The sequence below is a fragment of the Rutilus rutilus genome, assembly GCF_951802725.1.
Source record: "Rutilus rutilus genome assembly, chromosome: 10".
Taxonomy (NCBI): Eukaryota; Metazoa; Chordata; class Actinopteri; order Cypriniformes; family Leuciscidae; genus Rutilus; species Rutilus rutilus.
The window spans coordinates 29,254,818-29,277,010 of NC_140215.1; the positions used below are offsets into that span (position 1 = coordinate 29,254,818).

At 34.0% G+C, this 22,193-nt stretch overlaps 2 protein-coding genes across 22 annotated transcripts in view; one reads left to right on the plus strand and one right to left on the minus strand.

Moving 5' to 3' along the window:
* Positions 1–569: 569 nt before the first annotated feature.
* On the minus strand, positions 570–13,203 carry scel (sciellin). Of its 2 annotated transcripts, XM_084422394.1 has the most exons (35): positions 13,112–13,203; positions 11,434–11,481; positions 10,909–11,017; positions 10,669–10,731; positions 10,483–10,572; positions 9,375–9,410; positions 9,061–9,105; positions 8,915–8,974; positions 8,709–8,789; positions 8,400–8,453; positions 8,256–8,285; positions 8,095–8,166; positions 7,932–8,003; positions 7,709–7,762; positions 6,634–6,663; positions 6,457–6,519; positions 6,274–6,327; positions 6,037–6,066; positions 5,863–5,925; positions 5,698–5,751; positions 4,583–4,612; positions 4,408–4,470; positions 3,792–3,845; positions 3,115–3,144; positions 2,945–3,007; positions 2,780–2,833; positions 2,495–2,524; positions 2,334–2,405; positions 2,171–2,242; positions 1,889–1,945; positions 1,744–1,803; positions 1,583–1,651; positions 1,394–1,502; positions 1,030–1,132; positions 570–938 (listed from the first exon to the last, which is right to left on the minus strand). In XM_084422394.1, the coding sequence occupies exons 2-35, from the start codon at positions 11,471–11,473 to the stop codon at positions 922–924; spliced, it is 1,983 nt and encodes a 660-aa protein (XP_084278520.1). In that variant the 5' UTR covers positions 11,474–11,481; positions 13,112–13,203; the 3' UTR covers positions 570–921. The 2 variants fall into 2 exon arrangements, with proteins under 2 accessions (XP_084278520.1, XP_084278521.1); XM_084422395.1 differs by lacking the exons at positions 5,698–5,751; positions 5,863–5,925; positions 6,037–6,066; ... (1 more) ...; positions 6,457–6,519; positions 6,634–6,663.
* A 6,308-nt stretch (positions 13,204–19,511) lies between these two features.
* Positions 19,512–22,193, plus strand: part of mycbp2 (MYC binding protein 2) — a 110,792-nt gene continuing 108,110 nt past the window's right edge. For all 20 annotated transcript variants that reach the window (XM_084420735.1, XM_084420752.1, XM_084420750.1 and 17 more), the window contains exon 1: positions 19,512–20,223. In XM_084420735.1, coding sequence (XP_084276861.1) covers positions 19,946–20,223 — 278 coding nt within the window. In that variant the 5' untranslated portion in view covers positions 19,512–19,945. The remainder of the gene's footprint in view (positions 20,224–22,193) is intronic.

Below are 22,193 nucleotides of genomic sequence, written 5' to 3' on the forward strand. Positions count from 1 at the left end.
ATTCAATATCAATTTCAATCCTGTTAATCTTTGTAAAATCCCTAAACTTACAAAAGTCAATTCATTAATGGCGTCATCCCCCAGGACGTGCACTTTTTAATTGACACCATTTTTGGTGAGAAAACTACACCACAAGTAATTGATTTAAAGCATTCTGTGGTGTTTTGATGTTTAGTTGGTTCGTCTTCCTCTAAAACATTCCACCATGTTTGAAAAAATTATAGATATCTGGATATTAACATTTTAAAAGATTAAATAATATCAAAATGAACTTCAAGTTGACCCTGTCATGTAAGCAGACTCTCTCAGTATTTCACTGAGCAATGGCTAAGTTTAGCTCTTTATTTGTATCTTCTTAGGAATCCTGTCATGAGTTATAAGTTGAAGTGTCTGATCTTGATCAGAAGATATTTCTGAAAGTCTGCAAGTCTCTTTAATATAAATACCTTAGCTACTTCCAACAGAAGCATGTTCATAATAGCAGTGAAAGGTACTGCATGACTATACTCTGGAATGACGCTCAACCAGATCTGAACAATAAAAACAATCAGATGAAAACTCGGATTCTTATCATCATAGCTTATAATTCTTTAATATAACAATATTGACAAAAAAGTACAATAAAGCAACTCAAAACACAAAGTAAAACATTTATTATCACATACGAGCATATGATTATTCTTATTTTAAAATATTCTTCTTATTTGAGTAATTAGATGAGATGCTTGTCACATCATCAGGGAAGTATAGCAATCAATGCAATTAATAAATGCCCCAAAGTCTATAATCAGACAGAAGTCCACCACCAAAAATGCACTTCAAATACCCGAGTCCAAATCAGAGCTATGGGAAAGTTTTGGTAAAGGCTAGTTCATTTGCCGTCTCTTTCTTAACATCACTTAATGGATGGTAAATGTAGTCTCAGCTGATCCATTTGCCTGTAAAACAACGTTTATATAAGTATATTGATAGTAGCCTATGTTTCAGAATACTGAAAAAAATATATAGTAGAGTGTATAGTCTTCTTACCCCTAGTGACACCAAAGCAACTCTCACAGTAAATTGCACGACGGTAGACCCATAAGCTGTCCCCGGCCTTCAGGTGTCCCAGAGACGCATTACACACCCCACACTAATAATACAAATAATAATAATACTCTTTTAAAATGATTTTTCTTGAATTAAAAATCTTAATAAATTCTTGAATTAATATAATTATAAGAAAATAATTATGAAAACCATTTTAGCTGATAAGTAACAATATAAAAAGAGAATTTTTGTTAAAATTTTACCATTAATAACATTAAAACTTTCATATTCCATATTCCATTCATATCATTTTCATAAATATTGATATTTTTTAATATGCTTAATATGAGTTAAAAAAACGAACCTTGAAACAACGTGCATGACAGTTTATATTCATGTCATCCAGAATCATCTTTTCATCTGTGAACATGTTTTTTTGGCAGTATGTGCAAATGTCCTTTGAACTCACTGTCCTGCAATAAAATGAAAAGCGTTTTACATGTGCACGACACATGGCACCAAACTCTGGCATAATTCAATTCCGTTTCCATACCTTTCCGGTGATGTGTACACAGTTGTAGAGGTTTTTGATGTGAGGGAGTCAGACAGGTAATCAACGGGCCTGTGGATAAAATTACATGACTAAGACTACAAACCCCATCAAATCTAATCAGTAATTCTTGTAATGTTTAACTGACAAGACATATGTCGAACCTGCTCTCTGTGTATGATGATCTGGTGTAAGTAGGACTTGTCACAGTACTCCACTCATTTCTATGCATTTAAAAAGATAGAGAAGTGTAATAAACAACAAATAACGTATCAGGCAAAGATGCATAAATAAGAAATACCATCCTACCTGTCATTTGTTGAATACACAGTTTTGATGGTTTTGGAGACCGATACATCCTCGTTACTGTAGGTATGATAAAATTCCATGATAAAATAAACACTACTGCACGGAGAGTGAAGCTAATGTCAAGTTGTGAGCTCTGACAAAGAGTCTAAACACGAATGAGCGCCTGCTTTTGTGTTTTTATCCTGGCAGTCATAAGACTGGTTAATCTACTTAAAAGCCAAGGCAAATGTCAAACTCGCCAAAAATGGGTTCACACCTTATAAATATGCAAATGCAACATACCTGTCATCATGTTTTGTGTAGGTTGACTTGATTGATGTTGGTATGAGGGTGTCAAACAGTTGATCCTCAGTGCTGTAGAAAAGCATTTAGTGATGTTCTTTGTCTTACAGTGAGTGAAAAGCATTTACAGGCGATTACTTGGAATTATCTGTCAGGATCTCACCTCTTTGTGGATCGGAGTGAATATGATGTTGTTTTAGTTGGTGAAACATCCTCCTTGGTGTAGGTTTTGATGCTAGAATTGAAATGAAAACGAGGTTAATAGAGCAGCCTCATTATTTCAGGTTAGTCAGCAATCTGTGAGCAAGGCTGTGGTTACTGTACCTAGTGGTGGTCTTGAGAGGTGAAGTGGGTCTAGATAAAAAGAATGATAGGATATAGTTTAATACGCTCACAAAACAGCAAAAAACAACAACAGCAACTGAATTAAGATATTGTTAAATTATTCAAAATATCCTTAAAATCATATAATGAACAAAGTTTTTTTTTTTTTGCTGCATTTTATTATTTGCATTTAGTATTGTTTTGTCTCTGTTGTCAGTGACCCATCAGGATAGGAGATTTGTGAGTCGTGACCCTTCAGTTGAGATGAACTGATATGACACTCACACATCAATGATGTCCTTTGATGACTTCACAGTAACCACCTCAGTCTTGTAGTCACTTTAGAGACACATAACATGTGCAATGAGCAACGTTTCAGTCACTAAATGAAAGATCAGTGCCTTGCACTGCATTATTTTTTGCAATAAATATAACAATTCCAGTTCTCACCTCTTTGTGGAGTAGGATGTTGTTTTAGCTGGTGAAACATCCTCCTTGGTGTAGGTTTTAATGCTGTGAATGAAATTGTTAAAAGGTTAAGAGAGAAGACACATTTTTCAGGTTAGTCAGCAGGATCCATGTTATTTTCTGGTTAGTCAGCAATGCTGTGTTTACTGTACCTTGAGGTGGTCTTGAGAGGTGAAGTTGGTCTAGACAAAATGAATTATAGATTTGATTTTAATACATACACAAAACACAACAAACGTGTTTAGGACAAAATACCCTTAAAATCAAACGTCCAAGTTTATTACTTTTATCACAAACAGTATAGGACAAACAATATGCAAAAGTAGTAACATTACACTTGTCAAAAAAGTTGTTTTATTGTATTGAATGTGCACTTCAAATCTTCAAGTATGTTTTTTTAAAGCTGTACTTTCAGATAATATAATATAAAATCAATGAAATAAATAAACACCACTTAGATGCACTTTCATGACTGTTTCTTACACTTATGTGCACTTTGTAATAGCACTAAAAAAATAGCACTTTGTAATAATGTCAAATGAAAAAGCTTTCCTTTAAAGTATAAATCATTATGTTTTAATTATAGTTTAAAGAACTGCACTTATTTTGATGTGTTGACTAACATACTAAAGCTCATGTAAAAAATTATTATAATTGTGTTTAATTTGACATTACTTAATTGTAACTTCATCATTACAAATGTGTAATTACAAATATATTTAAATACATTCGGCAATACACTTAAACTGTATTTGAAAATACATAAGATGTACTAAAGAGATTTGTGAGTCGTGACCCTTCAGTTGAGATGAACTGATATGACACTCACACATCAATGATGTCCTTTGATGACTTCACAGTAACCACCTCAGTCTTGTAGTCACTTTAGAGACACATAACATGTGCAATGAGCAACATTTCAGTCTCTAAATGAAAGTTCAGTTCCTTGCACTGCATTATTTTTTGCACTAAAGTAGGGATGCGCGATATATCAGCCACCATATCCGTATCAGCCGATTTTTAATGTTATCGTTATCAGCCAGATAAGAGATTTTGGCCGATAAATTAAAGCCGATAAATTTATTTATTATTTCCTTCAGCTGAGACACTTCAGATACACAATGTTCGCCATGATGGTTTTGAATTGCTTGAAATATGACTGGAATCACTTAAAAGTGCAACATGTGCAAGTCTGTAAGCAACATTAAATTGCAACGAAAACATTATAATTGTGTGCTTGGGACATGGTTCTAATGATGAGACTTTTGTTTTTGTAATCAGTCTCTCAAAAATGATATAAAAATTTGGATTTAGATTTATCGGCCAATATATCGGTTATCGGCTTTCAAGTATAAACAATTATCGTATCAGCCAAAAGTTTCATATCGCTGCATCCCTACAATAAATATTACAATTGTGATGTGAACAATATTTCAGGTTCTCACCTCTTTGTGGAGTAGGATGTTGTTTTAGCTGGTGAAACATCCTCCTTGGTGTAGGTTTTAATGCTGTGAATGAAATTGTTAAAAGGTTTAAGAGAGAAGACACATTTTTCAGGTTAATCAGCAATCTGGATCCATGTTATTTTCTGGTTAGTCAGCAATGCTGTGTTTACTGTACCTTGACGTGGTCTTGACAGGTGAAGTTGGTCTAGACAAAATGAATTACAGGTTTCAGTTAAATAAACGCACAAAAACAAAACAAAAACACAACAGAAACTGAAATTTAGTTGGTTAAATTTTACATTCTACTACAGTGGTTTAGGACAGAATATCCTTAAAAGTCAAACACAGAAGTTTATTACTTTTACCATAAACTGTATATTCCAAAAAATATGCAAAAAAAATCTAACATTACCCTTGTGAAAAAGAAGTGTGAATTATTGTAATGAATGTGCACCTGTACTTCAAATCTTAAAAGTATATTTTAAAAAACTGTACTTTCAGATAATATAAAAATAAATGAAATAAAACACCACTTAGATGTCCTTTCATGACTGCTTCTTACACTTTTAAAAAGTGCACTTTAGTAATGTCAAATAAAAAGATTTACTTTTAAAGTATATTTTAAATCATTATGTTTTCATAATATTGTCATGTTTTAAAGAACTACACTTTTTTTGATGTGTTGACTAACATACTAAAGCTCAAGTAAAGTACTTATAATTTGAACTGTAGTGTATTATTTGATATTACATTTAAAGTTAATATTTGAAACTTACTAAATTGTAACTTCATCATTACAAATGTGTAATTGCAAATATATTTAAATACATGACATACAAGTACATTCAGCAATACACTTTAACTGTATTTGCAATTACATAAGATGTAGGCTACTCAAGTCCTGTGTGGGTCAAAAAATACTCTAAAGTTCAGTTAATTGCACTGAAAATAAATGAAGTACAATGCATTTTCATTAAATTGCTATTAACACGCAATTAAGTGTCTGAAAACAGTTCACACAAGTTTATACTTTTAAAGCATATTATTTCCATAAACATTGCTCTTTTTTCATAAGGGATACAATATTTGTTGGAAAATTGGAAGCTTTTCTCCTCCCTTTTAAAATTTGATTAAACCTATTTATTTTGCTATTCTGTGAGTGATTATATGGTTAGCTGCATTTTATTATTTTCATTTAGTATTGTTTTGTCTCTGTTGTCAGTGACCCATCAGGATAGGAGATTTGTGAGTCGTGACCCTTCAGTTGAGATGAACTGATATGACACTCACACATCAATGATGTCCTTTGATGACTTCACAGTAACCACCTCAGTCTTGTAGTCACTTTAGAGACACATAACATGTGCAATGAGCAACATTTCAGTCACTAAATGAAAGATCAGTGCCTTGCACTGCATTATTTTTTGCAATAAATATAACAATTCAAGTTCTCACCTCTTTGTGGAGTAGGATGTTGTTTTAGCTGGTGAAACATCCTCCTTGGTGTAGGTTTTAATGCTGTGAATGAAATTGTTAAAAGGTTAAGAGAGAAGACACATTTTTCAGGTTAGTCAGCAATCTGGATCCATGTTATTTTCTGGTTAGTCAGCAATGCTGTGTTTACTGTACCTTGAGGTGGTCTTGAGAGGTGAAGTTGGTCTAAACAAAATGAATTATAGATTTGATTTTAATACATACACAAAACACAACAAACGTGTTTAGGACAAAATACCCTTAAAAATCAAACGTCCAAGTTTATTACTTTTACCATAAACTGTATAGGTCAAACAATATGCAAAAATAGACATGCAAGAGATTTGTGAGTCGTGACCCTTCAGCTGAGAAACACTGATCTATGACACTCACACATCAATGATGTCCTTTGATGACTTCACAGTAACCACCTCAGTCTTGTAGTCACTTTACAGACACATAACATGTGCAATGAGCAACATTTCAGTCTCTAAATGAAAGTTCAGTTCCTTACACTGCATTATTTTTTGCAATAAATATAACAATTGTGATGTGAACAATATTTCAGGTTCTCACCTCTTTGTGGAGTAGGATGTTGTTTTAGCTGGTGAAACATCCTCCTTGGTGTAGGTTTTAATGCTGTGAATGAAATTGTTAAAAGGTTAAGAGAGAAGCCACAATTTTCAGGTTAGCCTTCAGCCATCTTCATCCATGTTATTTTCTGGTTAGTCAGCAATGCTGTGTTTACTGTACCTTGAGGTGGTCTTGAGAGGTGAAGTTGGTCTAGACAAAATGAATTACAGTGTCATTGTTAATACACACACACACAAAAGATAATAATGTAATTATGAGATCATATCAGATTAAACAGATTTTACACACACGTAGTGACACGACACAGTATACCAAAATAGATTACTGTTTAACAGTACACAAAAATATCCTTAAAATCAAACACTGAAATTCATTATTATTATTAATATGAACTGTATAAGCCCAACAATATGAAATATGAAACATTCCATAAGCTAAAACATTTTACCATTTTGGTTTCTAAATGTAGTTTTTGCAATTTTATTTATGCTTGCCCTTGTGAACAAGAAGATTACTGATTACATAAATAATACTTAAAAGAATATACTTGAGAGCGAACTGAACGTAATGTTTTCAGACACTTAAATGCATGTTAACTGAAATATATAATACATTTAAAATGTATTCTAAATTAAAATTATATTCGATGCTATTAGCTGAACTTTAGAGTAGTTTTTTGACACATTTACATAGGACTTCAGTACATATATGTAATTTCATAATTACTTCTACAGTCTTTTAAATATGGTTAACGTGCAATGCCAAATGTACTGAAAAGTATTTGGTAAACTAAAATATACTTTAATGTCATTTCTATTGAAATTTGAATGCCATGTCTTTAAATTTGTAATTGCATGTTTGAAACAATGAAGTTTAAGTTTTAAAGAATGACAAAAGATTATTAAATCATGATTTAAAATGTACTTTAAAGTAAAACTTTTAATTTGACACCATTTCAAAGTGCATTTTTTAAAGGTTTACTTAAGTGTGTTAAGACACTCTTCGAATAAGTGGCTTTTTATTTCATTAATATCATATTATCTTCAAGTACAGTTTTTTTTAAATATACTTTTAAGATTCTAAGTACTTACTATACTTTCAAGCAATTGAATACAATTAAGCACACTTATTTTTCACAAAAAGTTGAAGGTTGCATTAAGCATGTTTCCCCCTACTGTCCATCATTTGTGGGTCGTGACCCTTCAGTTGAGAAGCACTGATTTATGACACTCACACATCAATGATGTTCTTTGATGACTTCACAGTAACCACCTCAGTCTTGTAGTCACTTTAGAGACACATAACAAGTGCATTATTTTCTGCAATAAACACTAGATCTTTTAATATCAGTTGTTGGACTACAGAATCTTGTGGCGTGATGAGGTTAATATTCTGATTAAAATTAAATGAATAGGATGTTAAGTTGTTTAGTTCATAAATATGCAAATGCCACATACCTGCTATCAGGTTTTGTGTATGCTGACTTGACTGGCGTTGGTATGAGGGTGTCAAACAGTTGATCCTCAGTGCTGTAGAAAAGCATTCAGTGATGTTCTTTGTCTTACAGTGAGTGAAAAGCATTTACAGGCGATTACTTGGAATTATCTTTCAGGATCTCACCTCTTTGTGGATCGGAGAGAATATGATGTTGTTTTAGTTGGTGAAACATCCTCCTTGGTGTAGGTTTTGATGCTAGAATTGAAATGAAAACGAGGTTAATAGAGCAGCCTCATTATTTCAGGTTAGTCAGCAATCTGTGAGCAAGGCTGTGGTTACTGTACCTAGTGGTGGTCTTGAGAGGTGAAGTGGGTCTAGATAAAACATATTATAGATTTAATGTTAATACAAACCAAAACTAAAGTAAATAAGCTAAGATTAATTTAATTATATGATTGTGTTTCTCCTATATAATCTATGTCACTCACCCATCAACAGTGTCCTTTGATGACTTCACAGTAATGACCTCAGTCTTGTAGTCACTTTAGGAACATATAACATGTGCAGTGAGACATACAGAGACCATGAAAAGTATTGCACACTTAAGGCACAACTGGATATGAAATTCATTAAATTATATAACATAATCATCTTAATTTTGAACAGTATAATTTACAACCAAAATAAATGTTGTTTTTGTTGTTTTTTTGTGCGAAAAGCATGAATTTGAATATCAAAGTTGTTTTAATATTTTGTTATATGCAACAAAAAAATCAAACATCAAATGCATGATTTACCCAGAAGTCTTGGTCTTTAGAGCTGCCAGGTCTTTATCAGTGATAGTTTCAGACTTGGTAAATGATTTCACTACATCCTGCCTGAGGACAAGAAGACAACACAGTTTGGAACAGTTCAAGCTGACCTTGTCATTCATAACATGCAAGTAAAGAGTGTGAAATAGTTATGATAGATCTGCCATTTTGATATCCTCTCAGTATCTTACTTGGTAGTGGTCACCGTTGTCTCGGTAGTCTTTGAACCATTGATTGTTGTTGTAGAAGTGCTGAAAGAGCAATCATCAGTTTTGTAAGAAGCTTGTCTTCATTCATTCAATCATTCATTTAACCAGGTGTGTCTCAGAGGCTTTACCTTGACCTGGGCTGTGTTCTCACGGTTGTTTTAGTTCCTATGGTTCTGTAGGGTTGGGTTGAAAAGATGATTGAGCTCTTAAAATGTTTTAAATTCCCAGCATTTTTAGCTTGCAGACAGGTTTTAAATACAGCAAACATGGTTGACAAATCATATTGTAAATGCAAGTCCATGTTCTTCAACAGATTAAGCATTATTGTACTGTAGTATGTATTATTGTGTTGTATTTTACACTTCATTATTTTTCTAAATTAAGTACAGAGACAGATTTAAACATTAACAGTTGGAAGTTGTGATTTATGTGTATATTTTACCTGGTTTCATTCAGCTTGTCCTGGCTGCCACCAAATCTGCACAATGAAAACAATCACGTAAGACTCTTTGATCTAATTTGATCACATAAACTTTTTACAAAGCACCATATCATGGAAGCCCATTTCTTCCACACATAAGAGAAAAAAAATGTTTTGGTAAATCATAATTATGAAAAATATAAAAAGTATAAAAAGTTTTGTGAAAATTATGACATTATCTACATTAATTCATAAAAGTAGAAATCAGGAGAGCCTAAGTCATTAAAATAGAAATTATGAGAGCCTAAAGGCATGTTCTCACCACAAGCGATAACTATAATGATAACTATATTAGAGTCCACATCACCAGACAATATCGCAGGAAGGATTCTGATTGGCTGTCAGTGTTTTTATCGTTCATCAGCTATAAAAAATAAAAATAAAACAACTTTCGGAAAGTGATTCCACACTGTAAAAAAAAAAAATACATCCCCAAGTAAAAATTTTCTAGTGACTGGTCACATCTAAATTTTTCAATTAGTCTGACGTATTATTTCTCATTGAGCCTATGTTAACAGACTATTGCAACAAGAATTGCACTTGGGCCAATTAAAAAATTTAGATGTGACCAGTCACTAGAAAATTTTGACTTGGAGAGGTTAGAATTTTTTTACAGTGCAACAATAATGTTTCTCTGTGCCGTTATCAATAGTTGTGGTCATGACTCTGCAATTCTTTTACATTTAGAAAGATTTTTAGAACATCTTTATCGTTAACTTATTATTCTACTTATCGTCCTTGGTGTGAATGGGCCTTAAGTCATAATAATGAGTTAAAAAGATATATATTTTGTCATTATTATGACTTTTTGTTATATCTATGGCTTTTTTATCTCATAATTTTGACTTTTTGTCATAACTGACTTTTTGTATCATAATGTCAACTTTTTATGTCATGATTTCAACTTAGTATCTAAAGCATGCTTGTTTTTTTCTTATGTGTCGCTGATGGGCTTCCATAAGAGTGAGTAATGTTATGTACTGTGTAATTCAAATGCACATTTGTAAACTCTGTAATGTGTTTAATGTACTGTATGAAAGTGATAAGTGCGTCTTCAGCAGTGCATTACCTTTTAGAGAGAGCTTGGACAGAGGTACCTCCTGGTGAAGTGGTGACGGTGGTGGTTTTGCTCTCGGTTTTGCTAGTTTTATCTTGAGGGCTTTGTGAAAAAAAAGAAGGGTCTCATATTCATATACATTTTTTTATGTCAACACATGGGATAAACACACAAAAGCGTTAAGACGAGATTAACTACCTGACGAGGTTTTCGTTGGACTTGTAACGGCTCAGAACAGTTTTGCCAAAGTTCGGGTCGCTTCTGTTGGGAAATGGGAAACACAAATTCATCTCGTCAGCTGTTTAGTCTGTCAGACACACATAAATCCCATTGACAAAAAGCATCTGAAAGATTTGCAGCCATATAACAGAGGAGAGGTGTTAAACAAGTTGTATCTATCTAGTTTGCTGTCCATTGATGAATGTGTTGAAAACTCACTCGACTTGCTTGTCCTCGTTCACATTTGCCTTGATCCAGCTATTGTCCTTCAGCAGGGATGCTTTCTTTTTGCTGTCCTCTACTGCTTTAGCAGTACTTGAAGTCGTACCTGTTTTCAATATAAAGTATTAGGCAAATAAAATGACTTGATTATGGATGTACATATGATATATTAAGAACAATGGGTTACAATTTACTTCGATGGTCCACTTTTGACATTCTACTAACTGTAAGTAACTTTGCAACTACATGTCAACTAACTCTCATTTGAGTATTAGTAGTGTTGCATACTGTTGGTTTTAGGGTTCTGGTTAGTAGAATAAGCTGACAAGTTGCAAAGTTACATATAGTCAGTTGAATATCTGTTGGGGAGCATCACAATAAAGTGTTATCAGATATTAAGCAGACAGTCTACTAATACTCCAATGACTGCTAGACAAGTAGTTACTTATAGTATACTTATAGTTAGTATAATGTCTAAAGTGGATTGTCGAATAAAGATGTCATTTTAATGCATCTTCTCACCTGTTTGGACTTTACTGTATGGTTTTCCAGTGAAAGACATGGTTTACGCTGTAAGATGGAATCGAAACACATTATTACGTTTGTAGTGGATACAGTGTAGTCACTTCTGCATATATCATACTAATAGGCTACTATCCACAAGATGGTGCAACCAGAAAAGACATATTGAGTATGTCAATGCAGCATCATGTTCATAAAAGGCATAATTTCACAATTTACGGTTAGTACATTCCATTCCTAGTTTTGATGTAGCATTGTCCTTTCACTTCATACCTCCCTGGATACACCCAAAACTAGTCTGTCCTGATCCCTGTAGAGACACACCCTTCAAACACCTGCCACTGAATCCATGGCAACATGTTTTGAAAAGAAACGTCAGATGTATTGCACTTAACAACATCAGCTGAGAGGTTTCGATGGATTTTATGTAGCAAAGGTAATAATTGTAAAAAGTGGTAGTGATAATTGAAAAATATTTTTATATTTGCTCCATATTTGGGTAGCTGACATTAAATACTTACTCATGGACATGCTACACACTTAAAAGTATTTTAAACAGCTCTTTACCAATCTTATATATATATATATATATATATATATATATATATATATATATATATATATATATATATATAATTTATTTATTTTGAAAAATATTATGCATGCATGTATGACTAACTTTTAGAGACTACACTATATATATAATGCATGTATCTTATGAATGACTACCTTTTAGAGACTTCACCATATATGTGTATATCTACATATATATATATATATATATAGTGTATTCTCTAAAAGTTAGTCATATATGCATGCATAATATTTTTCAAAAAAATAATGTTCTGTATATATATACACACACACAGACCTGTCAACCAAAGTTGACCAAAACAAAACAACCAAAACATTAAACACATCAAACATAAATACAGTAAAAACAGTAATATTTTGAAATAATTTTTTCAGCATCATTACTCCAGTCTTCAGTCACATACTGAATAACTGAATAAATCATTCTGCATTTGCTGCTCAGCAAACCTTTCTTTATATTAATATTATCAATGTTGAATTTTTTTTTTTTTTCTTTTTTTTTTTTCTGCTTAACATTTTAACCATTCAAATATTCGTGGTAAGATTAAAATATATAGAAATTAATACTTTGGAAATGATGCTGAAAATTCAGATTTACCATCACAGAAATAAATGACATTTTAAGATATATTTAAGTAGAAAACAGCTCTTTTAATTTATAATAATATTTGGCAATATTCCTGTTTTTACTGCATTTTTGTTTAAATAAAATATTTGACCAGGTACTACTAAACTTCTGTGTAGATCTACTAATTTGAGCAGAAAACCACTGTCCCTGTTTATGACAAAAACCTCTATTCTAATTTTATTTTGAAAAAGCAATAATCTGAGACAGTGTCATGGTCTTCAAATCCACCTTGACATTGAACACTGTTTTAGTAAAGCGCCCTGCGAAATACTCAACACAACATTTAATTAACTGTTCACATTGTGTACATAAATCCATATGCCAAGAGAATCCAATTGAATTAAGATGTTTTAGTAAGATCACACTGTTAACATAAAGGATAAAAATATTAACCATGAAAATGATTGACATATAGAATAGAATCAAGAGAAACACCTATAGTGTGTACAATCATACCTTGGTATTTCAGGTGTGCAGGATGTGATAGAGTTCTGATGAGAATAATATACCGTTTACTGCTCTTTCCCTCTTACATATTTGACATGGGTAGGGAAGGACCAGTGAAAGGTGTGGCTTCATACGAGAGCAACTGAACCTGAACTGTCAGCACAGCAACGTAGTTTACAGTAGGGGTGTGTTTTATGAGGTCAGCTGGGGCATGATGAAAAGGCACTAAGTAATGAATGTCATTGGGACATAGCCAATTGTCTGTCTTAGGAAACTATGCGAAAGCCGCCATTACAACCTTCAATGTCAAGATAAGACTGCTTGGGGTGTTGTTCTTAAGGTTTAAAAGTTCAAAAGTCTGCCATTCTAAATGTTTCTTTTATTTGATTTAGTTACATATTTTGCCAGCAATTATTGTAGTTCAGAACTGTAACTTTATAAAACTATTCAGAGCCTTAACTGTTAGCAGGTGTGCAAAATCATTATTATTTATTATTACTTCTTAAAAGGCCGTGTCAAAACCTTTTAGCAACGGTGGAAGTCAGAGTTATGTCGTAAAGGTTTTCTGTGGTGTTTGGCCAGTCTTAAAAATAAAGGTTCTTTATTCACTTTTCTTACTTAGTATTTTTGTCTTGTTTCCAGTCCAACTATCTAAAAAATTCTTAAATCAAGAAGCATTTACTAGAAGTTAAATTATATCATAAATGGAGTTTTTGCTTAAAACAAGCACAATTATCAGCCAACGGGGTAAGAAAAATAAAATGTGTTTTTTCTTTTTTTTTCAGAAAACAAGATATCATTTCTTATGTCATTTTACATCTCTAGTAGGCCTAAATGCTTCTTGATATAAGAATTCTTAGATATTTGGACTGGAAACAAGACAAAAATACTAAGTAAGAAGCATTTTTTTTTGCAGTGTTGGCACTGAGGGATCCAATATGAAGAACCTTTAGGGACTCTAAATGTAAGAATTTTCATGTAATGACTCGGGACGTTTTGCCAAGAAAATCAAAAGAATGTGAAGTTCACTCTCAAGAGCCTCTCTTCTGTTCAATCACACAGGAAATTGGACAATTTTAAGGATAATGCCGAAAGAGACATTCTGTGCTGCATGTGATACTATTGTGTCAAGCAAAGAAAATAGAATAATAGTCTCAAATATATTTATATATATATAAATATTTTGATAATTTATAATCAAACTATATCATAAGTGTCATTTTAATTACCTCATCCGTAAACATGATGCCGGTAAATTGCAGAGCTTGAGCAAACATATTCTCATAGTTATGATCAGATGCTTTCTTAACTGTTTTCTCAAGCTGGCGGCAAATATTTACATATTCATCTCAGCAACACGGCGTCAGGAATCAGGATGTTCGTTAACAACAGACAGTGCATCACTGCAAAGGAATTTCCTACTTCTTTTTACTTGTAATCGAAGAATGAACAAGATCGGGGCCTTGAGTCACGTGTAGTTTCTTGTACGATATGTTATAATGTGAATGATTTGGCCGCTGACCAAGACTATGTACGTTGCTCACTAATGGAGTGTGTGTGCACGAGTGCGAGCCGAGCACGAGCAATGGCTGCATTTCACATTTTGATTGGCTGGTTCTAAATTAAAGGTTGTGTTGTTGCTGAAGCATGTGGCTTGTTAGGTTTATGCTTTGCTGTGGGTGGGTGAAGCTCTCTTTGCGAAAAGTAAGCTAAAGTACATGTCTTACAGCAAATATGAAGAGCATGTCTGTTGGGTGTGACACTAATGTTCATCACACCCTTACTAAATAGTTTTAACATGCGTAATATGCTAAAGACAATACAAAAACTTGATGACACAAAAAGCTGCTTCTTATGTTTCACCAAAACATTTTTATAGGCTATGAAAATACTAATGTTTGCACATACGAGATTTAGAGGAGTGCTAATACGATGATTGTATTTATTTAAGGAAATATTGTGTTTGATTTAAAACAAGATAGATTCACTGGAAAAAAGTTTGCTGCTTGCTTTATTAACTTAATTAAAATGAGCTAAAGCAACACAATTGAAGAACATTTTATCACAACTTAATTTCATTGTGTTCAATCCACTCAAATATGTCAAATCTTTTTAAAAATCTAAATTAACTAGTTTTATTCAAGTCAAAAATATTATTTAACATCACTGAATCACCCCAAATACATGAATGCATACCAGCAAACATTTGGTTATATCAGGTAATAGCTCTTTAGAATTGCAGGTTCATTCTTTCAGTGTACATGAATCATTTTTGTTGTATTAACTAAAACTGTATCGGTGGATTTTTACTCGCAGCATTTCCATAGGACTGAATTGAGATTAAAAGTTAAAATTAAGTGTTATTTTATAGAATTTTGATTAAAGACAAAGACCATTTCATGTTTATTGTTCACTTAGGTTGGCAAATTAAATGAGTTTCTGTTGTTGAAGTTTTTGTGGTTACCACTGTGCTAAGAGAGCTTGTTGGTTTGGTTATGTTTGAATGATTTATGCTTCATTCAGCAATGCTAATGTCAGTACAGTCACAAACTAAATATGTAGTCAAATTAAGTGGATTGAAAAGCATGTACATGTTCAGTTAGTTTTTCTTAACCTAAAATGATAATGCACTGCTACTGAAAATGTTGCTATTTTTTAGTTAGTTTTTCACAAAACTAGATAGATAGATAGATAGATAGATAGATAGATAGATAGATAGATAGATAGATAGATAGATAGATAGATAGATAGATAGATAGATAGATAGATAGATAGATAGATAGATAGATAGATAGATAGATAGATAGATAGATAGAGCCACATTCTTTCACCTTAACACTGACGTTTCTCACCACTAGATGGGGCAATAAACTAAATAAAATGGTTTTGATTAAAATTCTCCAGTTCGTCATATTTTTATTTTAAGAATTTACTGTAGTGACATTCTAATAATTTCGATCTAAGAATGTATACATTCTTTTCCTGCTCTCTGCATTAAGAACAATATTTAATTTTAAGATTTGAATGCATGTTGTGTTGTTAGAAGTAAATTTTCATCTAAAATATAATTTGATAAAAATCTTTTGTCCAACCGTTGTCCACAAAATAAAGTTATTTCATTTTGACTGGGCAGAAGTGAACTCCCTGCAGAGGTGAAGATGTTCTGTCAGTCTTACCTCTATTACCATTACTGAATCTATAGGTTGATGATTGTAGGGTAAAGGACGTCAGTGCTGCTGACACAACCAGTGTCTGTGTGTGTGACACAGTGAAGGGAGGAGGGAAATGTCATCTCTCAGTATTCGGGTTATGTCCCCAGTCAGAGGACATTCATTGACCTTATTACATCATGTGCAGTTCCTCTCACATTATCTTTTTCTGGCTCTTCTTGTTTTATGGACATCCAGATCCTGTCTCTATTTTGTTTCATGTACCGTCAGATTACAGAATTTATATCAAGGAGAAAAGTCTTTGGGTTACAAAGAGAATATGTGGAAAATCTTACTTTAATGAAGTGGGTCAGTATTTCAAAGACATGTTTTTTGGGTGATTTTTTGCCTTTATTGTGATAGGATAGTATAGAGTGGACAGGAAGCGAGGTGGGAGAGAGACGGGGGACAGGATCGGGAAAGGTCCACGAGCCGGGATTCGAACTCGGGTCGCCCGAAGCACAACGGCGCCATATGTCAGCACGCTGCCCATGAGGCTTCAAAGACATGTTTTTGAATAAATACATATTAATACAAAATGCTATTTGTCAGTCAGAGTGTCAGTCAGCCTCTTTATAGGCAGCTGATTTCCTGTATCAACTTTAAGCAAAGAGTATAGAAGCCCTCTTTGCTTTAAGCAACCCTAAATTTGAATGCACACAATCTGGAGATCCCAGAGAGAACAGCTCCATCTAGCATTGGGTTAGAGGATTTTCTGCATTCAAATATGAAGTGGCTGATCTAGGCATCACTTGTTCACACAGTAGTATTAACTTGACTCTTGTTTGATTTGTTTATTTGGATTATCTTGCATTAAGTGATGCCAACACTGCTGAAAATAGTCTCCATAGCGGTATTACACATATGAACAGTAATGAAGTTACTAGTCCGCAGCCAGCTATAGTCTAACTATCATTAGTGATTTCAGCAATTATTGAGAAAACTTTGTTTGCAGTTTCTTATTTCAATTCCTATCGAACAGGGGAAGGGAAGGGGTAGGTGAAATAAAAACAAATATTTCTAAGAAATTGTAAAAATGTTCTTTAGATTCAGAAAATAAATATTCGTTAAATTTTCAGAGAATGGCAATTTGTCATTGTATTTTGACACATTTTCCCCCACACAGTATCTTGTATTATTTGTTATATTTGTGTATTGTTATATTTAAGCTGAGGTAATTTGTATTTTTTATATCAAATACATTTGTAGCTTTTTTTTCAATGTGTTGCTTTTTTTAAATGAAACTTACCCACATTTAATTGTTGATGAAGAATGCATGAAGCTAGAATAAAACGTTTTTGTTTTTAAAGCAGAGGCTCTGTTCTTTCTTTTGATATATTGCATGTTCTGATATTCATACAACAAAATATTTTGGGGGCCATTACATTTTTTCATAACATTATCAAATATTACTGGCGATGGCTGACAACTTTATAAAAAATATATCATTTAAAAAAAGCTGTCGGGGAAAGAGTTAATTGCAATTAAACTTTCCATTTATATTAAGTGCAATTAGCTGGACTTTAGTGTGCTTTTTTGACCCACTTATGTACATCTTTATACGTAATTTCATAATTATTTATACTGTCTTTGAAATATGGTTACTGACAAGACATGTCTATTTATGTAAACTAAAATATGTTATGTGATGTATGCAATTGCATAAGTTTTGCATTAAGTTAACATTAGTTTTTAATGTTGTTTAAATGTCAATGTGGTGTTTTTAATATGCTGTAAGACAAACCATGTGCAAATTCATAAGTCTACACCATTGTATCTTCTCCTTAAATCTGCAGTGAACCAAAAATGCAGTTTGAAATTGCTGGTGTTCTCTACGTCACAAATGTAATATCAGTTAAAATTTTAGAATCAAGTATTTTATTCATTAGTATGTTAGTCAGTACATCAAAGTACAGTAAGTAGGTACATCTAGCACATTATTACAAAGTGCATTTAAGTGTGTTAAGAAAGTGTACTCTCTTTAAGTATACTTAGGTGGCTTTTATTTCATTAATATTAGTATCTGCTAGTATGTTTTTTTTTTTTTTTAAACATACTTTGAGGATTTGAAGTACAATTGTATATTCCATAAAAACCAAGTGCACTTCATTTCCACATACTCCGAGTCCCAATATTCAGATTTGTGGGTTATCTTTTTTTTTGTGGTTGTTATGATTTCCAATTCTTACTCTCCAAGGTTACATCCTCAGTTATAATAACAAGTCATTGGTAAGGGTGCTTCATGGTAACCCTATACCAGAAACAGTATGCCAGGTAACATGCCGTAAATCCACGGAAAAACATTCTGACAACAAAACTAATGTTTTGGTGTGAGCAAATTATTTAACATGATGAGGCTTATTTTGTGTTACATACTCATTTTTTCACAGCTGACACTGTGCATTACCCTGATAGTTCACCCAAAAATGAAAATTCTGTCATAATTTACTCGCCCTCATGTCATTCCAGATCTGTATGACTTTCTTTCTTCTGCTTGAACATAAAAGATGGTATTTTGAAGAATGTTGATATCCAAACCAAAGAGTTTTGATGACCAATGACTCAAATAGGAAAAACCTGACATGAGGGAGACAAAATGATGACAGAATTAAAAAATGTGGGTAAACCTGTAAGCACTGACCAAATACACCAAATGAACATGACAGGCCTGATGAGATTATTTTATCATGTGGAAAAAGAATGTTGAGTCCTTTGGACAAACAATTAAATATAGCCTACAATGCAGCATACATTAATTAATTGCACAATATACACTTATTACAAAATTATGCTATTGACCAATCAGAAGTAAGTATTCCAGAACAATTTGTAAATACAATAACGAGTAATACAACATCTTATAAAATAGGCCTAATATGACCAGACAGATATTCATGGTTATTGTCAGGAAATAATAACCATACAAATTGAATGTACGCTTCACCATGCCCCCTAAGGACATAATCGCCCTGCATGTGTTTTTATAATCGTGCAGTAAATTCAAATTCTTCTGCGATAGGAAACGACCGTTAAAGCATCTAAAAGCTGCGTTATTAAACTCGCCCGCTCCATTACTACAGCGGTCGCGTTTCAAAGCCTACCGAGTCCCCTAGCAAGAAAGCACTCTGTGCGCGTGGTTCATTATCTTCGTCCGACCGCCCAAACAGTGTCTAGGTAGTGCGCGCACTGCGCTTTGAGCCACAGCCGGTGTGTGTGCTACGGATGGGAATGTATCCCAGCATGCTTGACAGTCAGTCAGCAGCGACATGAACAGGGAAGGATGATGAAGCTAAGATGGCAGCGCTACTAGGGCTGCTGTCTTTACGGGGTCAAGAAAAACAGCAGGAATAAACGCAAAGCACGGACGTCAGCTCGCGCGTTTGACTCGTTTCTCTTCGGGCGGTTGAACGCGGTCGGACCGCCTGCAATCGAGGAAATAACGGTTGGTTTTTGAAGCGTATTTCGCAGTCGCAGCAGAGCGGCTAACCGTCAACGTCGTTTTAATTGGAGATACTCGGATGTAATTCGCCGGGCGTTTTTGCGGGTTTGCGGAGCGGATATATGGGGTGTGCTCGGGAATTTTAGCTCTGTTGATTGACTTTGTAATCTAATATATGCGTTGTTCCCCTAAACGATGATGTGTGCTGCTGCGGCGGCAGCGGGTGCCGGTGGCAGCGGGATTGTGTCCTCCTCATCCCACTCGATGGGGCTGGGTGTCAGGGTTATTCCGGGAGCTGGACACGACTTCGCATCGATCGGATCAGGGATGGGCTCCTGTCCCGTTGTGGGGGCCCGCTCGGATTGTCGGAGCCGCTACCAGCTTCTTCTCTCAGGGCGAGCACTGGCGGAGCGCTACCGGAGGATATACACCACCGCGATCAACGACAAAGAGCAGGGGCTAAACCTCGGCAGGTGGGTCTGATTTACATGTTCGGTTCAGGTTGAGAGATGGGCCGTGATGCCGTGCGGATGGATGTGTTTGTAAACAAAACCCAGTGGGTTAAACATGAGCTCATTTGAGTCCAAACAGTAGTGCAGCAAGCAGTATTAGCAGTTAGCATGCGGCTAACTTCCTTAGCGATAACACATTAGCGAGCGCAGCTAAAACTCTCGATTAATCTCGTTCGTGTCAACGGAAAAGCTCAGTTTGTGGTGGTTTTGATTTGTGCACTTTTTTAAAACGTCACCTCTGTGCTGTCACGGCTAACACAACAGTCTTGCACAACCAGACTAATATAACGTTAGTTGTGCTAATAGGACATAGCTGAATGAGTTTGATATATATGCTATAATTTTAATGGCTTCAAATACAATGCATAGACTATGGTATGCTATGCAAAGAAGGAAGAATTAAACCTTTCACCTCAACATTTGTTTACATTTAAGACTGGATTTTGACTAGTGAAGTGTTGTCAGGCTTATGAAATGTGTTATAGTCCCAGTTCAGGTTTTATATATTATCCTTCTTCACTGAATTGCAAGTTTAAGGTTATTATTGTTAATAACCAGCCACTTCATTTTCATAATGCGAGTTATTGAACGACATTAATTATATCGCATGAGAGCTCTAACGTTAGCCGTGTCTCGTTTATGCGAAGGGCTGGGTTCTGTTTTGCCTGACGTCACCCTGCTGTAGCGAGAAGCGCACACACACACACACACACACTCTTTCTGACGTGCTTTACCTCAGAGCAGTCTCTTATAATTGATCTTCCTGTACACATCATTATTGTTTCTGCTCATATTTATACTTTTACTTTGTCCATCGCAGTTTCACAGTTAGAAAGAAAATCTAAATAGACGACAAAGTAAAAATGACATTCCGTTTTACCATAAAACCTTCACATTCCTACTCTACTATTAAATCGAACTCTTTAGCAAATAAAACAGTAGAATTTGATTTATTTTAGAATAAGATATTCAATAAATCAAACTCATTGTTTTTTTTAGTTTTTTTTTTAGATGTACTAAATTGCTTTTATGTATTTAAAGTTTACAGATAAGGTTCAAAATTAACATTAATTAAGGTTTAGCCTACACATACAACTCAAGAGTCAAAAGTAATAAGCGCTGAATGACCGGAGGTCAATAAACAAAGATATGTGAGATTAAGGAAAAAAGGATCATGAATATTGTTACTGTCTTGTTTATGCAAATTTTTCTTTGAGGTTTAATAGTCCTTTTACAAGTGGTTTAGTTGTGTACACTTGCACCATCCACTTATGACATCACTAGCGTCAATGCAAATTGCGCTGAACCCTTGAACGCCCCTCCCAACCTTCAAGCTCTTCATCACAAGCAGCCTCTGTGCTTTCACTTTTCACTGCATATAATCAGCTACTGTTTTGTTTTCCCATTGTTTACTGCCCGTACACGAGCTCTAGCTTCAACACGATTCCTACATAAGGTTGTACATAATAGCAGATTCAGATCGCTCTCTTGGTAAACATGAAACTATGATCGCCCGCTGTTGCCGTCGCTGTGAAGGATTTGCCACTAGACCAGTGTTTCTCAACTGTTGGTGTGCAGCCCAAGAAATAACATCAAAAATCATAATTCTATGTGTTTTTCTGATGCGAGACTTTTATTTTGACATGTGAAGCTGTTGACTCTTCTGTCAGATGCAGTTTAAGTAAAGAAAAAAATGGTTTGTCCTAATTCAGTATCCACTGAGATGTTTTTAGGCTACATGTCAGTGTCATATAATATTCGAATATTATTTTCGTTACTTGAAAGAATTCGCTACAGAATTTAATTAGCTCTTTATAGTGAAGTTAACTATAAAAGAGAAAATTTAATTATGAGCATGTAACGTCGTAGTTACGTTGTCAATTAGTAAGTCATGAAATGATCAAAAAGTACCAATAAATCACGTTACTGGT

Coding starts and splice junctions, on each gene's coding strand:
- scel (XM_084422394.1), bottom strand. CDS start 11,473: ATGTCTTTCACTGGAAAACCATACAGTAAAGTCCAAACAG. Junction 9,411..10,482: donor GTCCAAGCTCTCTCTAAAAG/GTAATGCACTGC, acceptor TTCATTGTGCAG/ATTTGGTGGCAGCCAGGACA. Junction 1,133..1,393: donor GTCATGCACGTTGTTTCAAG/GTTCGTTTTTTT, acceptor TTGTATTATTAG/TGTGGGGTGTGTAATGCGTC.